The sequence below is a fragment of the Amblyraja radiata genome, chromosome 18 (assembly GCF_010909765.2).
Source record: "Amblyraja radiata isolate CabotCenter1 chromosome 18, sAmbRad1.1.pri, whole genome shotgun sequence".
In the NCBI taxonomy this organism is placed as follows: domain Eukaryota; kingdom Metazoa; phylum Chordata; class Chondrichthyes; order Rajiformes; family Rajidae; genus Amblyraja; species Amblyraja radiata.
The window spans coordinates 34,907,764-34,933,453 of NC_045973.1; the positions used below are offsets into that span (position 1 = coordinate 34,907,764).

The window sequence follows — 25,690 nt, forward strand, 5'->3', positions numbered from 1 at the left end:
ATGTTGGCCTTTATAACAAAAGGAATTGAATATAGGAGCAAAGAGGTCCTTCTGCAGTTGTACAGATCCCTAGTGAGATCACACCTGGAGTATTGTGTGCAGTTTTGGTGCCCTAATTTGAGAAAGGACATTCTTACTATTGAGGGAGTGCAGTGTAAGTTTACAAGGTTAATTCCCGGGATGGCGGGACTGTCATATGCTGAGAGAATGGAGCAGCTGGGCTTGTACACTCTGGGGTTTAGAAGGATGAGAGGGTATCTCATTGAAACATAATTGTTAAGGGTTTGGACACACTAGAGGCAGGAAATATGTTCCTGATGTTGGGAGAGTCCAGAACCAGGGGCCACAGTTTAAGAATAAGGAGTAAGCCATTTAGAACGGAGACGAGGAAACACTTTTTCTCACAGAGAGTGGTGAGTCTGTGGAGGCAGGTTCTCTGGATGCTTTCAAGAGAGAGCTAGATAGGGCTCTTAAATATAGCGGAGTCAGGGGATATGGGGAGAAGGCAGGAACGGGGTACTGATTGAGGATGATCAGCCATGATCACATTGAATGGCGGTGCTGGCTCGAAGGGCCGAATGGCCTACTCCTGCACCTATTGTCTATTGTCTATTGACACGAAACGTCACATATTCCTTTTCTCCAGAGGCGCGGCCTGACCTGCTGAGTTACTCCAGCATTTTGTGTCTGTCACCCATATTCCTTTACTCCCTTAACATCTAAACATCAATCAATCTCTGTTATTTCTGAGGGGCAGACTTCGTCAATAGAGAAATTCAAAGCTTCACTATGAATATAGACATTTCTTCTCGCTTCAGTCCTAAGTGGCTGATCCCTTATTGTGAGACTCCAACCTCTGCTTCTGGGTATCTCAGAAAAAAGAAACATAATTCGCCCATTTATCCTGTCAAACATAGAACATAGAATAGTTCAGCACAAGAACAGGCCCTTCGGCCCACAATGTTTGTGCCAAATACAATTCCAGATCCATAGTTGTCTACCTGCACATAATCCATATCCCTCCATTCTCTACATATCCATATGTCTATCCAAATGTCTCTAAAAAGCCACTACCATATCTGCCTCAACCACCACAACTGGCAGCACATTCCAGGCACTCGCCACCCTCTAGGTAAAAAACTTTCCCCTAACATCTCCTTTAAGCTTTGCCCCTCTAAAGCTACGTCCTCCAGTGTTTTTTCCATACTGGGAAAAAGGTTCTGACTGTCCACTGTATCGATCCCTCTCGTCATTTTATATACTTCTATCCGGTGTCCCCGCAGACATTGGCTTTCAATGTTTCTCCAGGAATCAATCCATGGATCCTTTGTTGTATTCCCCCTTTTGCAAGTATATGTTTCCTAAACTAGAGCCCTGGTCTATACATAGTACTGCAGACGGAATCTCACAGGGCTCCTCCATATTTTCAGGAAGACCCACAAATCCCTCTGCACATCACTATTCTGTATTCTCTTCGCACATAAATAATATTACATTTTTCTGTTCTTCCTACAAAAGTGGTTAAGCTGACATTTCTCCATATTATACCGACGTTTCATATTGTTTTCTGTTCATTAACATGTACATATCCTTTGGCAAATTAGAATGTCGTTCATCCCTTTTGCTTTTCACCTGATTTTATATCATCAGCAGATTTCATTCAATCCATACATCCGAATCGTTAATGCAGATTGTAAACAGTCTTCCCACTTATCTTAAGCCTATCGCCTCTAGTTTTAGAATCCTCTACCCTGAGAAAACGACTGTGAGTATTCACTTTATCCATGCCCCTCATGATCTTGTACACCTCAATAAGGTTGCCCCCTCAGCCTCCTATGGTTCATAGAAAAAAGTACCAGCCTGTCCAACCTCTCATGACAGCTCATACCCGCAAGCCCAAGTGAGGTGTTGCCGATACCTACATGTGAGCTGGAGAAGGAAGAGCTGTTCTTAAATCCTATTTTGGGGAAAGATCTGAAGAGACTGTGGCACACCACGTTTCATCGCAGAGTTAAGTGTTATCGTCTGCATTGACAAAGGGCCTTGGGCCTAAAATGTTACCTCTGTTTACCCTTTCAGGAATGCGTGTGGATCTGCAAATATTCACCACAATCGCTCCACTCTTTCCACTGTGGACGGCTTGGTTGTGAACATGTAAAATCTTTTCGCTGACTGGATAACAAGCAACAAAAACCTGAAACCCTCTTCTCTACAACTAGAGAGCTGTCGTGAACTACTATCTACCACATTGGAGACCCGTGGACTATCCTTAATCGGACTTTACTGGATTTTATCTTGCACTAAAAGTTATTCCACTGATCATGTATCTGTACAGGGTGGACGGCTTGATTGTAATCATATACAGTCTTTTCCACTGACTGGTTAGCATACAACAAAAAGCTTTTCACTGTACCTCGGTATACGTGACAACAAACTAAACTAAACAGCTTTTCACGATATCTCGGTACACGTGGCGATAATAAACTAAACTAAACTGCTCATTCTTTGAATCAAACTATTACCATCATTACAAGAACTTGCACTGATCTATCATAATGCAGGTCCTTTTTGCAGGAAAACCTCACAAACTCTACGCCTGTCTCGCTACTAATTCTGACCTTGTCGGGATGGATCTCCTTGCTCACTGCCGTGTAGATGTGACAGGGACTTCAAAATCTGATTGCTGACATGATGAATCAGGATCATTAGGTTCTTGTTCTTCCTGGCATACTTCCTGGCATACTTTGTTTCATGCAGTGCCTCTGAAAGCATGTCCCACTGGGTTTGGGACCCTTCCAAGGACCGCCCAACAATAGCCCCAGTCAAGCATTCATACATTTTCATGACGTCAATAGGTCTTCTGGCTCAGCTTTCCATCAGAAGGAAATCTCTGCCAGCATTAATTCTCTGTCACAGCCAGGTCTCACCACCTGTGCTTTCAGACACAGATGTGACAATCGTGGTGGAGGGGCAAAGAACACTATTGGCAGACGGATCATAGAAACATAGAAAACAGGTGCAGGAGTAGGCCATTCGGCCCTTCGAGCCTGCACCGCCATTCAATATGATCATAGCTGATCATCCAGAATCAAGACCCTGTTCCTGCTTTTTCTCCATATCCTTTGTTCCCGTTAGTTCTAAGAGCTATATCTAACTCTCTTGAATACATCCAGTGAATTGACCTCCACTGCCTTTTGTGGCAGAGAATTCCACAGATTCACAACTCTCTGGGTGAAAAGGTTTTTCCTCATCTCAGTCCTAAATGGCCTACCCCTTATTTTTAAGCCGTGACCCCTGTGATCGGTCTGGTATCTCTTCCTCAGCTGGGACTTTCCAACCGGGAGTCTTGCTGGACTTAGTTAAAACTGTAGAGTGGGGGGGAAAAGGGAAGAAGACAACGCAGCTATTAACATGAAGGATCAACAAGATCAAAACAGACAAAGCATGGAGTGACAAATATTTTTAGCAGGTAACTTCCAAGAATGACTTTGAAGAAGCAAGCTGGATAGGGTGCGGGGAAGATTTACGAGGATGTGCCAGGACTCGAGGGTCTGAGTTATAGGGTGAGGTTGAGTAGGCTGGTTCTCTATTCCTTGGAGTACAGGATAATGAGGGGTGATCTTGTAGAGGTGTACAAAATTATGAGAGGAATAGATCGGGTAGATACACAGAGGCTCTTGCCCAGAGTAGGGGAATCATGACATAAATTTAAAGTGAGGTCGTAAAAATTTAACAGGTAACTTTTTCACACAAAGGGTGGTGAATGTATGGAATGAGCTGCCGGTGCAGGTAGTTGAGGCAGGTACTATCGCAATGTTTAAGAAACATTTGGACAAGTATATGGTTAGGACAGGTTTTGAGGGATATGAACTAAATGTAGGCAGGGACTAGTGTATATGTTGGTCGGTGTGGGCAAGTTGGGCCGAAGAGCCTGTTTCCACGCTGTATGAAGCCTGTTTCTATTACTATAAGGAATTCACACGTTCACCTTGTGACTGCGTGGGTTTCCTCCAGGTCCTTCGGTTTCCTCCCACATCCCAAAGACGTGCGGATTTGTAGGTTGACTGGCCTCTAGTGTGTAGCGGGAAACCTCATGTGAACAGGTGGTTGGCATGGACCCGATGGGCTGAAGGCCCTTTGTTCATGCTGTATCTCTAAACTACACTTGCCTCCTCACTTACTCCCCTTGACCATCAAATGATATAGACAACTTTTATAGCGTAGTTTGCTTGCCTAAATGCCACGAAATGGTACGTACTAACGTTTATGTCTCACACCCAAATCTCAATAATGTTTGAGGCTGCTGTTGTTCACCACCCCTGCTCCCTGCAAGCATAAATAATGTGGTCCAAAATGTGAGAGAGAATCCAGGACCTGTTTACAAGCAGCAAGTACTTTTGTTTTGTACAGTGTGCCGGCATCTATAAAAAGTTAAAAGCTATATTGATGTATAGCAACCACTGGGGTTTGTGAAATGTTATATGTGTATCACTGCTCTTTTGTCCACAAAACAAAACATCAGAAACAACAATATGAATTGTAGCACACTATAAAAACACACTATAAAGTCGAACTGTGAATTCCATTATTGCTCTTTTGATTAATAAACTACTCATGAATCAGGAGAATGCGTAATAACTCAGAATCCATACATGAGTATAAGTTGTTTATTTTAGAAAACACACAAAGAGCAAAAACATTTTCACCCAGAGAGTTGTGAATTTGTGGAATTCCCTGCCACAGAGGGCAGTGGAGGCCAAATCACTGGATGGATTTACGAGAGAGTTAGATAGAGCTCTAGGGGCTAGTGGAGTCAAGGGATATGGGGAGAAGGCTGGCACGGGTTATTGATTGGGGACGATCAGCCATGATCACAATGAATGGCGGTGCTGGCTCGAAGGGCCGAATGGCCTCCTCCTGCATCTATTTTCTATGTTTCTAGTTTCTAAAATACATAGGAGTGTGTCAGGTCAAGCTCAACCACAAATCTAACTAGAGGCTGGACTCGCAGGCTAGATAACATGAGACACTCAACCAGATGCAGTAAAACATGACATGGATCAGGTCAACTAATACTGACTGATCTACATCCTCCTTATTAAGTATAATAAATCGTGCGCTTAAATAAGCATGAGCCAAGAGAGGCTTGCTTTTTCACACTTCTGTCCCTCTTGCCTGATGAGAGAGGGGAGAAGAGGGAGTGACCGGGGTGAGACTCATCCTTGCAAGCGGAGTCAATGGTTGATTTGAGTGATGGTCTGATCTGCGTCCACAAATTCTTCGATGGGGCTGGGGTGTTTAGCTAATCTTCACAATCCGTTTCACAAGATTCACTGAATACACTGGCACCCAGATTTAGAACTGTTACACGAATAAATCTATCCACTTATCTTCTAATGAGATGTTAAACCCGCGTGTCCATAAACCATCCATCTCCTTCAGCACAAACAATCTCTTTAATTAATAGCAGCATTTCCATGCTCCAGTTATGTACTCTATAGCAAGACTAGAGCAAGTATTAAGTGGTAGTAGTAGAATTGATAGGCCATTCGGCCTATCAATTCTACTCCGCCATTCAATCATGGCCGATCTATCTCTAACCCCATTCTCCTGCCTTCTCCCCATAATCTCTGACACCCGTACTAATCGCGAATCTATCCACGTATCTCTGCCTTAAAAATATCCACATACTTGGCCTCCGCAGCCTTCTGTGGTATTCCTCGCATTAGCACGGTGGCAGCCTCAGACCTTCAAAGAACCAGATTTAGCCGTGGATGTTGGAAAGAATTGTGATGATTGACGCAGTGGTTATTTTTGCCAGTATTTTATGGTCTAATTGTTGGAGGTTGTGTTTGCTGCCAAATCCTGATTGCCCTCGGCTTCCCAAACCATTACGTGTTTCACTAGGCAGAGGGTGTTGCATCGTAACCTCAGTGAGTTACTGCACTCAGTAGTACTGCAATCTCAGTGTAGAGGCTATATGAGAACACATGCTGTAGATACACTGCAGTGATGGTGAACAACCTCCCATGGACATACGGTGCAGGAAGGAACTGCAAATGCTGGTTTACAACTCAGCGCGTCAGGCAGCATCTCCAGAAAAAAAGAATAGGTGAAGTTTCGGGTCGAGGCTGAGAGTCAGGGTAGAGTGAAACTAGAGGTATGTAAAGGTACAAAGAACAGATGAATGAAAGGTATGAAAAGAACAAATCAAAGTCAGCAACGATGATCAAGGAATGGTGGAGCCCACAATGGTCCATTGTTGGCTGTGGAAAAAGTGATAGCGAGTGGATACAAACAGTGAAACTCAGCAGGATGACAGTGAAACTAGGAGGTTGACGAGGGTGGGGAGGGATGGAGAGAGAGGGAATGCAAGGGTTACTTGAAATTAGCGAAGTCAATATTCATACTTACATGGACATTGAATAGGATTGCCCATTTTGTGGTCTGAACTCATGTCTGTTAAGCAAATGCTCCCAGGGCGTATTTTAGTTTAGTTTAGTTTAGTTCATTATTGTCACATGTGTTGAGGTACAGTGAAAAGCTTTTTTGATGCATGCTATTATAGTAAATATTATCTTCTGTATTAAATGTATCTTATATAATCTGATTTGTATTTAAATGTAGTTTGTTAGTGTGGCCATTCTCAGGTTACAGGTCATTTGGTCACAGACCACATGCTTTTTCGTTAGGACACATTCCTTAGCTCTACTATAACACAAAGGGCTCAGAGTTTACACTGACAACTGTTTATATTAGTCTAAGATAGCAAGGCGTCTCGGGGTCTGTGAGCCAGTCTTTAGCTACGTTTAATTATATTCATGTTGGGATAAGAGGAAAGAGAAGGGCAAAAGTTGGTTGGGTGAGGAGTATGTGACCTTTGTATGTTGGATTTCTTATGTTTATAAAAACTGAGGTGACCAGGCTTTGAGAAAGACCAGTGGGTCTGGAGATGTAACAATCCTTTGAATAATGTTGTCAGTGTGATGGCAAAGTCGTAAAGAGGCCCAAGGATGAAGCTGGAATGCCATCCCCTAGAGATAACAAGAAAGGGGGAGGGAGTGTATGATGGCCAAGAGACAATTATCATTAATCAAGTGAGACATTTTAATGACCCTTGCTGTGCTGGGAAGATAGGAGATGTGAGTTTTTAAAGACAGAGTAAATTTCTATTTTAAAGTGTGTAATGTAAGATAATGTTAGTTTAAATATAATTTATAAAGAAGATCATCTGGGAAATATATTAGGAGTAAATACATTAGATCTTTGTGTTTAGATCTGTAGTTTAAGAAGTTACATTATTTCCCAATATGTATAGGTTTAATGGGAACAATGTCTTGATAATATAAATTGTGTGATCACTGTATCTATTGTATTTTGAGAAGTGGGTTCTGGGAATTGTCTATTTTTTGTGAATTTCACTTTGTTGGAATGAAATCTGAACAAAGGAGTTAAACGCACATTGCAGGGGAAGGGGCCACAAGGAGTCATGTGACACCTACATCAGTTGCAAATGTGGAAATGTACTGGGAAGGAGGGGATAAGTGGGAGCAAGTGATTGGCTGGTAATAAGGTAATGTTAGCAAATGATTGGATATGGAAATGTAACAGGGGTAGGGCATGCTGATTTGAAAATGGTATAAAAAGCGATGATCCTTTGTTTGGAGAGTGAGAGAGTGAGAGAGAGCTCCACATGAGTGCCGGAAATGGCGGCGCTGGGAACGGCTGCGGCTCGCCTGCAGTCCGTTTGTTTTTACTTTTTTGTGTTGTTTTTTTTTCGTTTTGTCTAGTTGTGTTTTTGGTTTTTAGGTTGTGTTTATGTTGGGGTTGGGGGGGGGGGGGGGGGTTGAAACGGGGTTTGCTGTCTCTCCCTTGGGGGGAATACGACTTTTTCGTCGTATCCCCCTTCTCTGCCTCCGTCTGCGCTGAGGCCTAATGGCGGAGCTGGCGACCTCGGGACTCCGGAGGCAGCCTGTCAGGACTCGCCCTGGGTTCGCTCCAGTGAGGGCGGCCCAGCTCGGGGCTGGAACTGTGCTCCCATGAGGATGGCCTGGCGAGGGGCCGAGACTCTCCTGTGAGGGGCTGTGGCACTCCCGTCGGAGTGGCCCAGCCCGAGGGAGGAACGGCACTCCCGTCAGAGTGGACCAGCTCGAGGGAGGAACGGCACTCCCGTCGGAGTGGCCCAGCCCGACGGAGGAACGGCACTCCCGTCGGAGTGGCCCAGCCCAAGGGAGGAACGGCACTCCCGTCGGAGTGGCCCAGCCCGAGGGTGGAACGGCACTCCCGTCGGAGTGGCCCAGCTCAAGGGAGGAACGGCACTCCCGTCGGAGTGGCCCAGCCCGAGGGTGGAACTGCACTCCCGTCGGAGTGGCCCAGCTCGAGGGAGGAACGGCACTCACGTGAGGGCGATCCGGCTCGGGGCTGGAACGGTGCTCCGGTGGCTGGAACGGTGTTCTGGCGGCGGTGACCTGAGTCCTGGGTTCAGCTGCGGGCCAGTGGCTGCGTCCGTTGGACTGGAGGGCGGCAGCTTCGACCACCCCGGGCCGAGGTGTTTGAGCCGGCCCGTTGCGGGGTTCGGTGAGCCGCGGGACTGATTTACCATCGCCCGGTGGGGTATCGCCTCAGCGCAGAGGGAGAAGAGGAGGGAAGAGACTGCAGCCCTAAGATTTTTGCCTCCACCATAGTGAGGTGCTTGGAGGACTCACTGTGGTGATGTTAATTTGTGTTTATTGTTGTTATTATTGTATGATTGTATGTATGACTGCAGGCACGAAACTTCGTTCAGACCGTAAGGTCTGAATGACAATAAAGGCATTCAATTCAATTCAATTCAATTCAATTCAATTTGATGCTGGGGGGAAAACCAACTTTTGTTTGCAAATAAAAGTTTAAACTTCTTGAAGAATTCTCCGCATGATCTGAATTAATTTGAGTATTGAAAACCACAACACTATCCATTCAGCAGTAAGACTATGCACAATTACAATCAAGCCGCCCACAGTGTACACACACAGAAAATAGGGTATAACATTTAGTGCAAGATAAAATCCAGTAAGTCTGATTAAAGGTCTCCAATGAGGTAGATGGGAGGTCAGGACTGCTCTCTCGTTGGTGAGAAGACAAATCAGTTGCCTGATAATAGCTAGGAAGAAACTGCCCCTGAATATGGAGGTGTGCGTTTTCAAACTTCTGTACCTTTTGCCTGATGGGAGAGGGGAGAGGGGAGGAGTGGGAGTGACTGGTTTGAGACTGGTCCTAGTTTTGTTAGCCATGCATCATGGTCTAGAATTTCCCAGACCAGTAACAAAGGTCCTCGGCACGGTTCATCCCGAACACCAGCATAACAGAGGATTCTTTGATTAATGGCTCTTCCCAGGGACACGCTTGGAGATGGGCATCAAGTGTTGCTGGAAGCATTTCATCATCAATTTGTTGAAAGAACACTCTTTTGTCTGGCCGAAACTTGTTAGACTCCCAGCTCAACGAGATCTCTGTCAGGGAATCTTGCTGACCACCCAGCCCAGACTGTGAGAGTACGTGCAGAGGGACGCACTGAAGGTCGGAGCAGCCAAAGTCAATGCTCTATGAGGGAAGATCACAATCAAGAGTCCTTCCACTGCTGGACATTGAGTTCAGTGTCCAGTGGGGCACCCTTCCAATGTGGGAAGAAATATAGACGGGTGCATGGATAGGAGGGGTTTAGAGGGACATGGGCCAAGGGGGGGGATGGAGGTGGGATTAATGCGGATGGTGCATCTTGGTCAGTGTGGGTAAATTGGGCCAAAGAGCTTGTTTCATATATTACAGGAGCAGAATTAGGTCATTCGGCCTATCAAGTCTGCTCTGTCATTCAATCATGGCTGATCTATCTTTCCCTCTCAACCCCCTTCTCCTGCCTTCTCTCCATTACCACTGACACCCGTACTAATCAAGAATCTGTCAATCAGCGCCTTCAAAATACCCAGTGGCTTGGCCTGCTGTCCATGCTGTTTGACTGGATGACTACATCACTCCAGGGGGGCACATGAGTGGCAAGGGTGACTTGTTTCAACATAAGTGCGAACACCACTGAGTATGACACTAATGTATCGATGCTGAGAATGTCTGAAGAGTTTCTGCAAACTTTTATTTTGCATATTTGTTTTAAATTCTGAATAATGTTTATTTTTAGAAATAAATAAAAATCTGTGTTTTAGGAGTCGACTACATTAAAAGAAGAGGCATCTGACATAATGCTTCCAAAAATGGCCAATTATCCCTCCCAGCCCAACCTCTATGCCCCTCACACCCATTTCCACTCCTTGGGATGATTTAAGAGTCATCTTTAAAATCAGTTTGATCTTCTGACTTCAAGCTCAGATGTTTTGAAAAGCATAAATTCCCTCCCCCCCCAACCACCCCCCCCCCCCCCCCCCCCACCCCCGCCAGCCACTGTTTGATAGAACAACGTAAATGTTGACACTTACCGGGGTCTGACTTGGAGAAGGTATCCACATCAAGAAGGTTCCTATGGAGGTAGAAAGGAATAATTTATACACTAACACTTTATCATTTCCACTGATTGCAAAGGACATCCAAGTTTATTCCTGCAGTATTGCGAGATACGTAAGAAATGAGAGAGTGTGGATGTGTTATTTCTACCATTCACACAGCACGTACAATTTGTTTTACCGGAGAATCTGCCTGATGCGGCCAAATCTGCCTTCATCCCACAAATACTGATGTGCCAAAGATTTTCAAAGAAAACGCGTGAAATTTCATGTGTAGGAAGGAACTGCAGATGCTGGTTTATACCGACATCACCAGAACAGAGAGACACATTAAAGTTCTGGAGTAACCCAGTGGCAGGCAGCATCTCTGGACAAAAAGGGTGGGTGACGTATTGGGGTTGGGACCCTTCTTCGGATTCAGTTTTACACCCAGTTCGAAGAAGGGTCCCGACCTGAAACGTCACCCATCATTTTTCTCCAGAGGTGCTGCCTGACCCACTGAGTTATTTCAGTCCTTTAGTGTCTATCACTGTTCTGGTGATGTTGGTTGAGGGCTAAATATTAGCCTCACCGCTGGGACTAACTGCTCCATTTTATGTCAGGTCTTGAGAGAACAATTGGGTCTTCAGTTTACATGACATCCATTAAAAGAAATGCCTCAAATAGTGGGGAACGGGGCGCATTATGGGCGGCACGGTGTCGCAGAGTTGTTGTCTTACAGCGATTATAGTGCCTGAGACCCGGGTTCGATCCCGACTATTGGTGCTGTCTGTACAGAGTTTGTACATTCTCCCCGTGACCACAAAGGTTTTCCCAGGGATCTTCGGTTTCCTCCCACACTCCAAAGATGTACAGGTTTGTAGGTTAATTGGCTTGGTTAAATGAAAACATTGTCCCTAGTGTAGCATAGTGTTAATGTGCAGGGATCGCTGGTCGGTGCACACTCGATGGGCCAAAGGGTCTATTTCCATGCTGTATCTCTAAACTAAACTAAATATCCTCTCAATCTGGCGTTGTGTGCACGCACACATTCTCTGATGTGTATATTTTAAAGCTCAGCAAGATGTAAACAGGTGTAGATGTGAATGTCGATTCGTATTTATATTCTGCAGCACTCGGGTAGAGAATGGCAATTTCTCTAAGGCCAAGTCAATAGATATTTTTAAGGCGGAGATTGACAGATTCTTTATTGCTAAGGTTGTCAGGGGTTATGGGGAGAAGGCAGGAGAACAGGGTTGAAAGGGAAAGATAGATCAGCCATGATTGAATGACGGAGTAGACTGGATAGACAAAATGGCCTAATTCTGCTCCTATAACTTCTGAACTTATGATTATCAACATTCAGCCACGTATCAATTTGTGGTGGAAGGAACTGCAGATGCTTGTTTACACCAAAGATAGACACAAAATGCTGGGGTAACTCAGCGGGACAGGCAGCAGCCCTGGAGAAAAGGAATGGGTGACATTTCGGGTCAAGCCTGAAGAAGGGTCTCGACCCGTAGCGTCACCCATTCCTTCCATCCAGAGAGGCTGCCTGTCCCGCTGAGTTACTACAGCCATGTATCAATTTTGTAAGTCCCATTCTCTCTCAGAAAGTACTCAGCTTTTTCCAAGTTCCTCAACTTTCAATATTTGAAATTCCAACTTGCTCTATTGTCCCCAGGTGAACTCTAATGATCTCCTGATGAGACATTCTGAAATAATATCATTCACCACCAGAATAATGCTGCAACTGCACTGATATTAAAAGGCACGAGCTTTATTCTCTCACACTAATTGCCAGCACCGTTTTATTGTACCAATTTAATCACAACAGCTCTTTGCATCATGAACAGCACAGGCACCAGCATTGTGAATGACAAGGCTGTAGCAGTGGGGACCAAATCCCTGGAGAAACAGAATGATTAAAAACATTTCTTCCAGCCATTCGTAGGGAAGGGAGAGAACAATATTATCTCTAAGGATGTTTATGACCAAAAATAACTGGTCGGTTATTTGCAAAGAGGGAAAATAAACTTCAAGGCAAAGAAAGATAAAGAGTTTTCCTTTCAGTGGGGGGGGGGAGCAGTGAGGAACCTAGTTAAACTCTCTCACAATGTGACTCCCTGAAACTATTCTCCTCTCTGTCAACAGCCGGCTCACGAGGAGAAGTTCCGCACTAACTCCACTGACTTTCAGACAGATTATCCAGAGAGAAGGTGTAACTAATGCTGGCTGTTCTTGTATCCGTTTTAAAGCCAGGGAGACAGATTTCACAGATAGACACAAAGTGCTGGAGTAACTCAGCAGGTCAAGGGCCTGTCCCACTTGGGCGACATTTGGGCAACTGCGGAGCGTCAGTGACTGACACCCGTAAAACCGTCAAGTTGCACGACATACACGCTGACGTATGCTGTCATGCGGGTGATGCCCGGTTAGGGTTGAGGCTGTAGAACATTCTTCCTTCAAGGTCTGGATTTTTAAACATTAATATATTAAAATTAATACAATAAAATCAATTGTGCATATGAAAAGATGTCTGAGTCGTTCAGTTTTATTTATAGACTAGACTAAGTGGGACCCATTGGGTCCCATGTTCACACGGGAGGGCTGGTCCCCCAACACAATATTCCACCTCTCCACCAATTCCAATATTGGCGGCCAGTGGAGAGGGGGGGACTTTCTGGAGCGCTAGTATGGGTGTTGTGGGCTGAAGGGACTGGTTTCCAGAGGGCTAGTATGGACATTGTGGGCAAAATGTATTCTTGTGCTGGCAGCTCAGTCACTCAAGCCTGGTGTGCTGGCAGCTCACTCACTCACGGCTGATGGGCTGGCAGATGACTCACGGCTATTCCTTGAAATTCCATTTCAGGCAGAGTGCATGCCATCAAATTCAAATGAAGTTTCCCACCATTTCAAGCAGGGTGCAAGGCCACCAAATTCAAAAGTTTCCTACCATTTCAAGCAGGGTGCAATCACGGGCGGAAAACCCGGGGGGGCCAGAGGGGACACAATTTTCCCCCATGTTTTGAGAGGTGGACGACATCCCCTGCCTGGGCTTGCGGGAAATATGGCCAGCGCGGAGAAGCAGCGCTGGTATCCCATCAGTCCAGACAGGGCTGTAGTTAACAAAGATCTTATAGCGGAGCTATAAGATCTTTGGTAGTTAACCCGGTGAGACAGGCACAGTTGAGCTGCATTTAGCGCTGGATTGAGCCTCCGAAGCCTCGCGCGCGTGTGTGAGTGTGTGCATGCGCGCGCGACCACCAACAAATTGTGTCCCCCGTCCCCTCCATGTGTTGATAGTGATTTCCGCTCTTGGGTGCAATATAGATGAATTACCTCTCCCTCCCCCATCTGGCAGAGACTGAGCCACGCCCACACTTCCAGGTTTTATACACTCCCACAAGAAGGGGCGTGGCCTTCATGGCAGTGATTGACAGGAGAGAGAATCTCAACACTAATAACTCTTTTATTTTTCATTGATGGGGAAAATCCTCTTGTCCTGCGCAGCGGAGGGGGACTCTGAGTAAGATGGCCAAAAATCAAAAATGTAAGTGGTAGCGTTTTCTCTAAAAATATGCAGTGCAAACAGGAAATGGTCAAGATGAAACTTTTAATTATATAGATGCATTGGTCCCTATTGGTCCCTATATAGATGTATTGGTCCCTACCCCTGCCCTTGTCCTTCCTTCTCCACTCCCCTCTACCCTTCTCCCCTCCCCTCTCCCCTCTCCCCCCCTTCTTTCCTTCCCTCTTCTTTCTCCATTCTCCCTACTCCACTCTTCTCCCCCTTATCCACTACCCCCTACCCTCAGATCCCCTTTTCCTCCTCTCCCAAAGTCTGCATTTATCCCATAGTCAATGTTACTAAAACAGATGATGTGGCCTTTGTGCAGTACTATTAGTGGGATATAGCTGTCACGGGCTGGGTCCACAAATGGGGGGCGTTGGGGAAAGTGGGGGGGGGGGGGGGGGTGGGGGTTGGATAATGGGAGAAGGGAGGGAGAGGGGGAGAAGGGGATGTGAGGGGAGGGGGGAGTGGAGAAGGGGGAGAAGAGTGGAGCGGGGAGAAGGGAGGAAGAGGGGAAGAGGGTAGGGGAGAAGGGTAGGGGTGAGTGGAGGAGGAAGGAAAGGGGCAGGAGGGGCGAAGAGGGGAGAGGGGAGCTCAGTCTACACTCACTGAATCCATCCCTGTGAAAGTGATAGAGACGGTGATCGCATCTGGAAGCAGACCAATACATCTATAAATAAAACTCAACGACTCAGACATCTTTTCATTTGCACAATTGATTTTATTGTATTAATTTTAATATATTAATGTTTAAAATCCATGCATTGAAGGAAGAATATTTTACAGCCCATCTGTGGTCCCTAACCCCAACCCTTACCCTAACTGGGTGTCACCCACAGGACGGCCTACGTCAGCGTGTGACAGGGCGCACGACATGATGAGACACCCAAATGTCGCCCCAGGATATTGAACATTCCAAACTCCTGGGGCGACAGGGAAGTACCGTGCGTCACTGCATGCGTCACCACGCCTCACCACACGTCACGCCCGCGTCACGACCCGACCACGACGCAATTACCTCTTTTTAGGCTGTTGCCTAAATGTCGTCCAAATGTTGCCCAAGTGGGACAGGGCCTTCAGGCAGCACATCAGTCACCCATTGATTAAATGAGCTTGAAATCTGTCCAAATGTAGAAACAAAGAACTGCAGATGCTGATTATTTACCAAAGATAGACAAAATGTGCTGGAGTAACTCAGTGGGCCAGGTAGCTTCTATGAAGGAAAAAGATGGGTGACGTTTCGGGTCGGGACCCTTCTTCAGGCTGAATGTAGGGAGTGGGGGAAGAGGGGTGAAAAGCTGGACACCAGTCACAGATTACCTCATGCAGGGTGGTGCCTGGTGGAACCATTGTTGGCTAAGAAAGGTGTGATCTCAAGAGAAACAATGTGGAGGACCGAGGAACTGGTAAAACAAATAGGGTGGAGAAAGGGGGTTAGGGGGAAGGGGTGAGGGGAGGAGAGTGTAAGTACAAGTTACTTGAAATTAGAAAATTCAATGCTCATAACACTGGGTTCGAAGCTACCCAAGCAAAAATATGAGGTGTTGTTCCTCCATGTGGCCTCACTCTGGCAATGGAGGAGGCCCAGGACAGAAAGGTCAGTGTGGGAATGGGAAGAGGAGTTGAATTGGTTGGTAAATGAGAGATCCCGTAGATCTAGGCAGACCGAGTGTAAGTGTTCAGCAAAACGGCCACCGAGTCTACGTTTGGTCTCGTCAAACTTTTAGTCTGAAGTAGGATCACGACCCGCAACGTCACCCATCCTTTTTCTCCAGGGATGTTGCCTGACCTGCTGAGTTACTCCAGCAATTTGTGTCTATCTTTGGTACAACACAGCATCTGCAGGTCCTTGTTTCTACTTTTAGACAGGTTCCAAGCTTGCTGAATCAATGGTTGACTGATCCGCCACATAGGTTCATAAGTTAGAGAAGCAGAATTAGGCCATCAAGTCTACTCCGCCATTTAAGCCATGGCTAGTCCATATTTCCCTCTCAACCCCATTCTCCTACATTCTCCCCATTGACCTCCAACACCCTAACGAAGACCAAGAATATGTCAATAGGCAGCTTAAAAATCCACAGTGGGGTTCTTTGAAAATTAAGAGGTACAATTTATTTCAGTGTTTCAGAGGGAAAGTACACCTTTACAGTTTATCCCCATTCTTACATGGACACCTCCTGCATAATGCAGGGCAAAGATGACCATATTTATCAATCGCATCAGCTTACACATTGTTTTATTATTTCTATGTCCCTGTTTGCCCTTTAGTGAAGGTAGTTGGTGATGGCTGCAAATTTATTTTTTGGATACCTAATGAGAAGAAAATTGGACAAACACCCATAAACAATGCAAAAGCCATTGAACATTCTTTCTAACATCCTGTTCTATTTTATCCCCAGAGAACAAGGAATACTTCATAAGAATGATAGAAATATACAGCTCGTTTGGCTCAATTTATCCATGCTAACCATAATGCCCATTGATGCAAATCCCAGTTGCCCGCATTAGGTCTCTCTAGGCCTTTCCTATATGAGTACCTGTCCAAATGCCTCTTAATTGCATCTGCCTTCACTACCTCCTCTGACAGCTCATTCCAGATATTCACCACCCTCTGTGTGAGAAGCTTACCCGAGAGATCGCCTTTAAATTGCTGCCCTCTCATCTTAAATCCATGCTCGCAAGTTCTAGACCCCTCTATGCTGGAAAAAAGATTCTGATCATTGATCCTATCTGTGCCTTTCATCATTTTATAAACCTCCATCAGGTCTCCATCAGCTTTATCCGTTCAGTGAGTGTAAAACCTAGTCTATATCTCTATATAACTACAACCCTTCATCCTATTTCTATAGTTAATGACTAAAGACATTTAAGAAGGAACTGCAGATGCTGGAAAATCGAAGGTACACAAAAATGCTGGAGAAACGCAGCGGGTGCAGCAGCATCTATGGAGCGAAGGAGATAGGCAACGTTTCGGCCCGAAACGTTGCCTATCTCCTTCGCTCCATAGATGCTGCTGCACCCGCTGAGTTTCTCCAGCATTTTTGTGTACCTTTCTTTAGAGGGTGGTGAATTTGGGGAATTCTTTGCCACAAAAGGCTGTGGAGGCTAAGTCATTGGATACATTTAAGGCGGAGATAGATAGATACTTGATTGGTACAGGTGTCAGAGGTTATGGGGAGAAGGCAGGAGAATGGGGTTCGGAGGGAGAGATTGACCTGCAATGATTGAATGGCGGAGTAGACTTGATGGGCCGAATTCTGCTCCTATCGCTTATGACCTCTTTTAACCTCTGAATCTATGATTTTCTATGTGGCATTTATCTGGCGTTTCCTTATCGTGAGAAGTGAGCCATTTAGGGATTAGGATGAGGAGAAATCTCTTCACACAAAGTTTGGTGAATGTTTGCAGTCACATGGACTGCTGCGGTGTTCAATCAATTAGTTCACGTCAAAATGGAGAGTGACAGAGTTCTGCATATTAAGGGAATCGAGGGTTAGTGCAGGAGAATGGCACGAAGGTCAGAGATCAGCTACGATCCAGCTGAGCGGCGGAGCAGCTTTGGGGCACCAAACAGGTCCTATTTCCTGTCTTCATGTCCTTACTACTGCCCAGCTGATACCGATGCAGCACAACAAAACCACCCCCTCCATTCTGGCCTGAAGCCATTCCCCTTTCCTCTACAACACACTGGGAATCAGAAGGAACCGTAGGAATCACAATACATCCGAGCTCAGGAATCGCTCTCCAAAGACTAGAGAATTGAGCAGATCATCTGTTTTATGTGTAGGAAGGAACCACCGAAGATCGACATAAAGTGCTGGAGTAACTCAGCGGGTCAGGCAGCATCTCTGGAGAAAAGGAATCAGTGATGCTTCGGGTCAGACTGAGAGTCAGTTGAGAGGGAAACTAGAGGTATGAAAAGGTTCAGGGTTTATTTATTGTTGCGGTCGAGGAAGAAACAGAGGGCGTTACGGCCTTCCTGGTGGAGGATGTTGCTGTTGAGTGACTGAACGTCCATGGGGAACGGGGGCCTGGAAAATGGATGCCTGAACCTTTACATACCTCCAGTTTCCCTCGTCACTGACTCTCAGCCTGAAGAAGAGTCCCGACCTGAAACATCACCTATTCCTTTCCTCCAGAGATGCTGCCTGACCTACTGGGTTGCTCCAGCTTTTTACATCTATCATCTGTATTATGTGTTGGATAATTGCTGGTCGGGCCTCCAGGAGAACTACCTGATCCTTTGTGAACAGCGCAATGCAATCTTTTGTGTTCACTGCAAGGTTAACCTCTAATGTAAAGAACAGCACCTCTAACACTGCGGTTCTTAGTAATGCTGTGGACAGGTGCTATAGACCTGCACGGGAAGGTAGATGCTCCCGCCCCCACGAGTCTACGGCAGATGGGGCTCGTCAGCCTGGGAAGGCAGTCCATCTGGGAGAGGGAAAACTCTGATTTAAAACCTCCACTGTCTTGTGGCCATATCCAGTCATGGAAAAGGCTCCAGGAGTAAACGTCAAGAAAATCCGGAGTCGGACACCTAAGGCAGTTTGTCGTTGTCTACAACCTCGCTCTGGCAGCTCCTGCGATGGCGCTGGTGCCAAACTGTAACGGCCCTGCTGTTCCTTTGGATCGATCAGCGACGCGAAGAGGGGGGACGTGCTACATGGGCACCAGCCTGTCCTCCATATGACATCGCCCAGGCTTGCATCCGACCACACATCACCTGCAAACTAGGATGCATCACCCATGGACAGTCATGACCGAGGGGGGGCTACTACTCTTAGTAATGCCACAAGTTGTTGGGCAGCTGGTAGAGCTACTGCCTCACAGTTGCGGGTACTCGGGTTCAATCCTGAACTCAGAAGCTGGCTGTGTAGAGTTCACAAGTTCACAAGTTATAGGAGTAGAATTAGGCCGTTCGGCCCATCGAGTCTACTCCACCATTAAATCATCTGATATCTGCGTCTAATCCCATTTTCCTGCCTTCTCCCCATAACCCTTGACACCCGTACTAATCAAGGAATTCTATCTCTGCCTTAAAAATATCCATTGACTTTAATTTATGTTCTCCCGTGATCATGTTGGTTTTCTCTGGGTGCTCTGGGTTCCTCCCTCATCCTGAAGACGTGTATGTGTATGTAGATTACTTGGTTTCTGTAAATTGTCTCTAATGTGTGTAAAGGAGTGGATGAGTAAGTGGGATAACGTCAAATAAACATGAACAGATGATTGATGGTTGGTGTTGGCAAGGTGAACCGAAGGACCTGTTTCCATGCTGTATCTCTAGACTAAACCAAACTAAGATAAGAAAGTGGGGGAAGACTGCTTCCCCATCCAACAAAATCACAGCCTCACCACCTCCTTTCCTCGCATAAAACAGTGGCTTGCAAAAGTATTCATACCCCTTGAACTTTTCCACATTTTGTCACGTTACAACCACAAACATAAATGTATTTTATTGGGATTTTATGTGATAGACCAACACAAAGTGGTGCATAATTGTGAAGTGGAAGGAAAATGATACATGGTTTTCAATTTTTTTTTCAAATTAAAAAATGAAAAGTGTGGCGTACAAAAGTATTCAGCCCCCCTGAGTCAATACTTTGTAGAACCATCTTTTGCTGCAATTACAGCTGCAAGTCTTTTGCGGTATGTCTCTACCAGCTTTGCACATCTAGAGACTGAAATTTTTGCCCATTCTTCTTTGCAAAATAGCTCAAGCTCAGTCAGATTGGATGGAGAGCGTCTGTGAACAGCAATTTTCAAGTCTTGCCAGAGATTCTCAATTGGATTTAGGTCTGGACTTTGACTGGGCCATTCTAACACATGAATATGCTTTGATCTAAACCATTCCATTGTAGCTCTGGCTGTATGTTTAGGGTCGTTGTCCTGCTGGAGGGTGAACCTCCGCCCCAGTCTCAAGTCTTTTGCAGACTCTAACAGGTTTTCTTCCAAGATTGCCCTGTATTTGGCTCCATCCATCTTCCCATCAACTCTGACCAGTTTCCCTGTCCCTGCTGAAGAAAAACATCCCCACAGCATGATGCTGCCACCACCATGTTTCACAGTGGGGATGGTGTGTTCAGGGTGATGTGCAGTGTTAGTTTTCCACCACACCTAGTGTTTTGCATTTAGGCCAAAAACTTCAATTTTGGTCTCATCTGACCAGAGCACCTTCCTCCACATGTTTGCTGTGTCCCCCACATGGCTTGTGGCAAACTGCAAACGGGACTTCTTATGGCTTTTTTTCAACAATAGCTTTCTTCTTGCCACTCTTCCATAAAGGCCCGATTTGTGGAGCGCACGACTAATAGTTGTCCTGTGGACAGATTCTCCCACCTGAGCTGTGGATCTCTGCAGCTCCTCCAGAGTTACCATGGGCCTCTTGGCTGCTTCTCTGATCAATGCTCTCCTTGCCCGGCCTGTCAGTTTAGGTGGACGGCCATGTCTTAGTAGGTTTGCAGTTGTGCCATACTCTTTCCATTTTCGGATGATGGATTGAACAGTGCTCCGTTAGATGTTCAAAGCTTGGGATATTTTTTTATAACCTAACCCTGCTTTAAACTTCTCCACAACTTTATCCCTGACCTGTCTGGTGTGTTCCTTGGGCTTCATGATGCTGTTTGTTCACTAATGTTCTCTAACAAACCTCTGAGGCCTTCACAGAACAGCTGTATTTATACTGAGATTAGATTACACACAAGTGGACTCTATTTACTAATTAGGTGACTTCTGAAGGCAATTGGTTGCACTGGATTTTATTTAGGGGTATGAGAGTAAAGGGGGCTGAATACTTTTGCACGCCACACTTTTCAGTTTTTTATTTGTAAAAAAAATTTGAAAACCATGTATCATTTTCCGTCCACTTCACAATTATGCGCCACTTTGTGTTGGTCTATCACATAAAATCCCAATAAAATACATTTACGTTTGTGGTTGTAACGTGACAAAATGTGGAAAAGTTCAAGGGGTATGAAAACTTTTGCAAGCCACTGTATCTATGACGGGTGCCGGCAAGTCGCCGAAATAATAGCGTAAGTGGGACAGGCCCTTAATTCTCTCCATCATCTAAGTTTCCAAAAGATTACTGAGTGCATTCATAGATATGCTGAACAACAGATCACTTGGGCAGCACAATGACACAACGGTCGAGTGGCTGCCTTCCAGTGCCAGAGACTCTGGTTCGATCCCGACTATGGGTGCTGTCTGTACGGAGTTTGTATGTTACCTCGTGACCGCATGGTTTTTCTCCAGGTGCTCTGGTTTCCTTCCACAGTCCAAAGCCGTACAGGTTTGTAGGTTAATTGGCTTTGGTAAATTGTCCCTGGTGTGTAGGATAGTGCTAGTGTACGTGGATCGCTGGTCGCATGGACTCAGTGAGCCGAAGGCCCTGTATCCATGCTGTATCTCTAAACACTAAACTAGATCCCTCTGGAGAACGGTTTCAAAGGCTTGGAAATCTCTAGATAAAAATCAGGCACGGAAATCGCTCTCAAAACATGGAGGGGACACAATGCACACACACACTTACCGTTACTAAGTGTGTGTGTGTGCATTGTGTCCCCTCCATGTTTTGAGAGCGATTTCCATGGGCCCTGTGGACGGTAACATCTGGAGCTGACCTGGTTGGTGACCGACTCCGAACTCCATCAACAGCAGCTTCGTCCGCCCCGAATCGTGGGGCTTCAATCTGCCCGTTCGCGGGTGCTTCAACATCGGGAGCCTCGATCACAGTGACGCAGCAATTTGACCGCAGGGCAGTGGAAGATCCCACGGCTGGCCGTGCAGGTCCAGGCGATGAAAGGCCCCGTGAACGGGCCGATTCAAGCTCCGCTCTGATCTTTGCTCCGCGGACGTCTCCCTCCTCCAATCACCGCGTTCGATCCCCAGTCCCACCCCCTTCTTCCGCCTCCGACCGACACCTCCCTCCTCCAATCATCGCGCTGAATCATCAGGCAGTGGCGGTCATCAGGCAGTGGGGGGAATCATCCTGGTCTCCCCCCCCCCCACTGCCTGATGACCGGCGTCTCTCTCGTCCAATCGGCGCCCTAATCATCAGTCCCACCCCCACTGTCTCGCGGAAAGCGGAGATTTTTAATAGATTACTCTTACCGAGTTTTAAAATACGGATTACAAATCATGGGGGGGGGGATTGTCCCCTGCCTCTCAAAACATGGGGCGGGGGATGTCCCCCCTGTCCCCCCCCCCCCCCTGGGATTTCTGCCCGTGGTAAAAATTAAGCTCCTCAACTCCTCAATTCAAACTTGAGTGGCTGATCCTTATACTGGGACTGGACCCCACATGGTACCCAACAGTTTGAGGTGGTGCAGGTGCCCAGAACGATCTCAGGGACAAGTGCTACAGTGCTGCCAGGAATGACAGCCTAAACTATGAAATATAAATTGTGTAGGATCAGAAAGGCATATTTAGCATATTTTTCATTTGGTTATGCATAAATTCCACAATCACTGGCATTAAATCTTTTGATGAAAGTCAATTATCAGCAGGTAAAGCCTCTGAGAAATGAAAACTCAATTAAATCTCTCGGTTAAAGGAATGACCAACATTTATTTCACCTTGCACTATTGTTGAATTCCCCAAATCACATTCCCGTAATCACAATCCCACTGAGGTTTGAACGGCACAGGATTTCAGTGAAGAATTCTGCGACAGCAATTCATTTCTACAGGAGCTTAATCCATTCATTTACTCATTATTTTTGGTGTCTTTTCTAGCTTGCTAGTTTGTGTTTACCTAACAACCAACACAAATTAAATAACTTGCATATATATATATATATATATATATATATATATATATATATATATTATTAATAACCTCAGATTTTAATAGCTAGGACCCATGACTTTTGCTCCACTTCTGCCAGCTAATGATCAAACTCGTTCAATGCTTCGAGAGAATCTTTGCGCATCGCTGTACCTTACAGAGTTAAATATCCTTCTGCCAGAGACTAATAGAACCCACGCACGAGATTCCATTCTGAGTTAATCATTATACTGAATTAAAGCAACCTGTTTTCAATTTAAAACCCTTGCAAGATGCATCTCAATATTTGACTGTTTATTGGTTAAACCACAAACACGTCGAACACAAACCAACAACGATGCATAATCCAAAACACTCCACCTCCCCACATTTGCCTCCCACTCCCTAAACGACATCGTTATCATAACACACAAACTATTAGCTTGCAAAGAAATACATGCTCACTTTCAAACATTAAGGAATTTTATCTCATGACTAGTTATTACAAGCATTAAAAAATGCCAGGAATTGGACCCTTCAGTAGGTTTCACTTTCTTCATATTGGCTGAGGATTCCTAGCATAATCCTTCTCTAATGTACACTCGGTAAAACTTCTTAGTGATTTTTTGTTGTGTGTGTTATCGGACAGTTTTGTAGACTTATGTGAGGTCGATGCCTTTAACAGTGGGTTCCACATGATGGACTTCTTGTTTCCACCAGTCAACCCTCCATTGTAAGGGCATGCAGTGGAAAGCCCATTGTTGAAGGCATCTTTCCCCCCAATACCGGACCTAAAAGTACGACAACCAGTCTTCACGTTCTCCAGAGATTTAGGGAACGGGAGAAGATAATGCGCCCTAAATATCTTCCACTCCAGACAGCAAAGTGAGTGGCACACATGGGCAGCTGGCAGAGCCACTGCCTCACAGCGGCAGAGGTTCAATCCTGACCTCGGGTAGTGTCTGTTTGCAGTTTGCACATTCTCCCCATGACCGCATGGACTTCCTCCGGGCACTCGATTTCCTCCCACATCACCAACATGTGCAGGATTGCAGGTTACTTGGCCTCTGTAAGGACACTTGCTCCCAGTGCATTGGGAATGGATGCAAAAGTGGGATACCATAGAGCTAGTGGGAACGGGTGATCGATGGTATGTGTCAACTCGGTGAGCCGAAGGTCCTGCTTCCTTAGTTTTGTTTAGTTTTTATTAATTTAGCTGTATCTCTAAACTAAACTAAACTAAAATGAAATACAACTATCGGTGAGGAACATAATGGAGCATTTCATAGCAAAATGTACCAAGTACACATTTTCTGATTCTGAATAATAATAAACTGTCGAGTCTTCCCAAGGGGTTGTGGAGCTACCTCAATGAAACACAGTGAAAGGAGGAGCTCACTTGATAACCTCAACGATATGCTGACATCTACACGCCTAGTTTTTGTTGTCCCAAAGCTTAACTGCGTAAAATTATTGATTCTCATGTGGCATTGGGATTGGGTTTATTAGTCATATCCAAAGTCGGACTCGGATGTCGTCTATGGAAAATGATCTACCGACTGCCGGATCTGCCAACTCCGGGCCGGGAAGGAGTTCCAGAGACCTGGCCACAGGGGGCTATTTTGACCCGCCGATCGGCCCAGAGGTCCCAATGAGGTAGAGATCAGCCAGTCTAGGCAACACATTTGCATTTTGCATCGGGGGGGCTTCCGAGGTGGGTGGGTGATGGGGGGTTTCAAGTGCGCTCTCATAATTTTGTCCGGGTTAAAGGAGGAACTGGACCACCAGTTGCCAGAAAATCGGTGGTGGTCCTGTATATTCAAGCAAGAGATCTAATCCAATAATAATACTGTGTGACATGAACTTCAATCTTTAGCAACTGTCAATGCTGTCAATGAGGCAGCTTCTTATTACCGCAGACTGAATCCAATAGTTTGCATGGGTGTTGAAGTCTCTCCAAAATTGAGCAAAGGTTAAACAGCCCATGACACCACTGATAAATCACAGACTGGCACAGCTTGTGCCACTGCAGTGCTGAAATAGCCACTCACCGGAGGAGGAATACAAATGGGAATATTTCAGAAGCAATCTTCCAATACATTTAAGGCTCACACACATTTTTCATATAACAGACAGGCTTCATTTCAAACAGCTCTTTTCAGCCTAAAATTATCATTACTGATATTGGCAAATGGACATTCAAAATGCAGTTTCAACCGAGGGAAGGCTTAGGTTTATTATTGTCACCAGTGCCAAGGTACAGTGAAAACCGTTGCTTTCAATGCTATCTAATCCAATGAGATAGAACTATACACTGCTCAGTCCATCACAGGCACTGACCTCCCCATCGACAGGGGATGCTGCCTCACACAGGCAGCCAGCATCGTCAGAGACCCACACGACACTGCTCTCATTTCACTCCTGCCATCAGCGAGAAAGCAGGAGCCGGAAAACGGTAACATCCAGATTCAGGAACAGCTTCTTCCTAACAACCATCAGGCTATTGAACACTACAAACTCCAACTAAACTCCAAGCTATGGACTGTCTTGGTTGTACTAGGGACTTTGGGTTTTGTTTTTGCACTATATTGTTTGTTTTTTTAATTTATTACATTTCTTGTTGTTTCTTATGGCATCTACTGAGTACTATGTTTACCTACCTGTTGTGCTGCTGCAAGGAAGAATTTCATTATTCTGTTTAGGGACATATGACAACACACTCTTGTCTCTTGGCTCTTGAATGCAATCATGCCAAACTCAAGTACAATAGGTAGAGCAAAGGGGAAGATACAAAGTGCTCAGTATAGTTCAGCAGAGGCCTCTAGTATCACAGTTAAGTCCATGTCGTAAATAAAGTCACGTCACTGCATAAAACAAT

At 45.6% G+C, this 25,690-nt stretch overlaps 1 protein-coding gene across 2 annotated transcripts in view; it reads right to left on the reverse strand.

Annotated features, from left to right (window-relative positions):
* cpne9 (copine family member 9) overlaps positions 1 to 25,690 on the reverse strand; it is a 385,757-nt gene that overhangs the window by 318,156 nt on the left and 41,911 nt on the right. For both annotated transcript variants that reach the window (XM_033037106.1, XM_033037105.1), the window contains exon 3: positions 10,467 to 10,507. In XM_033037106.1, coding sequence (XP_032892997.1) covers positions 10,467 to 10,507 — 41 coding nt within the window. The remainder of the gene's footprint in view (positions 1 to 10,466; positions 10,508 to 25,690) is intronic.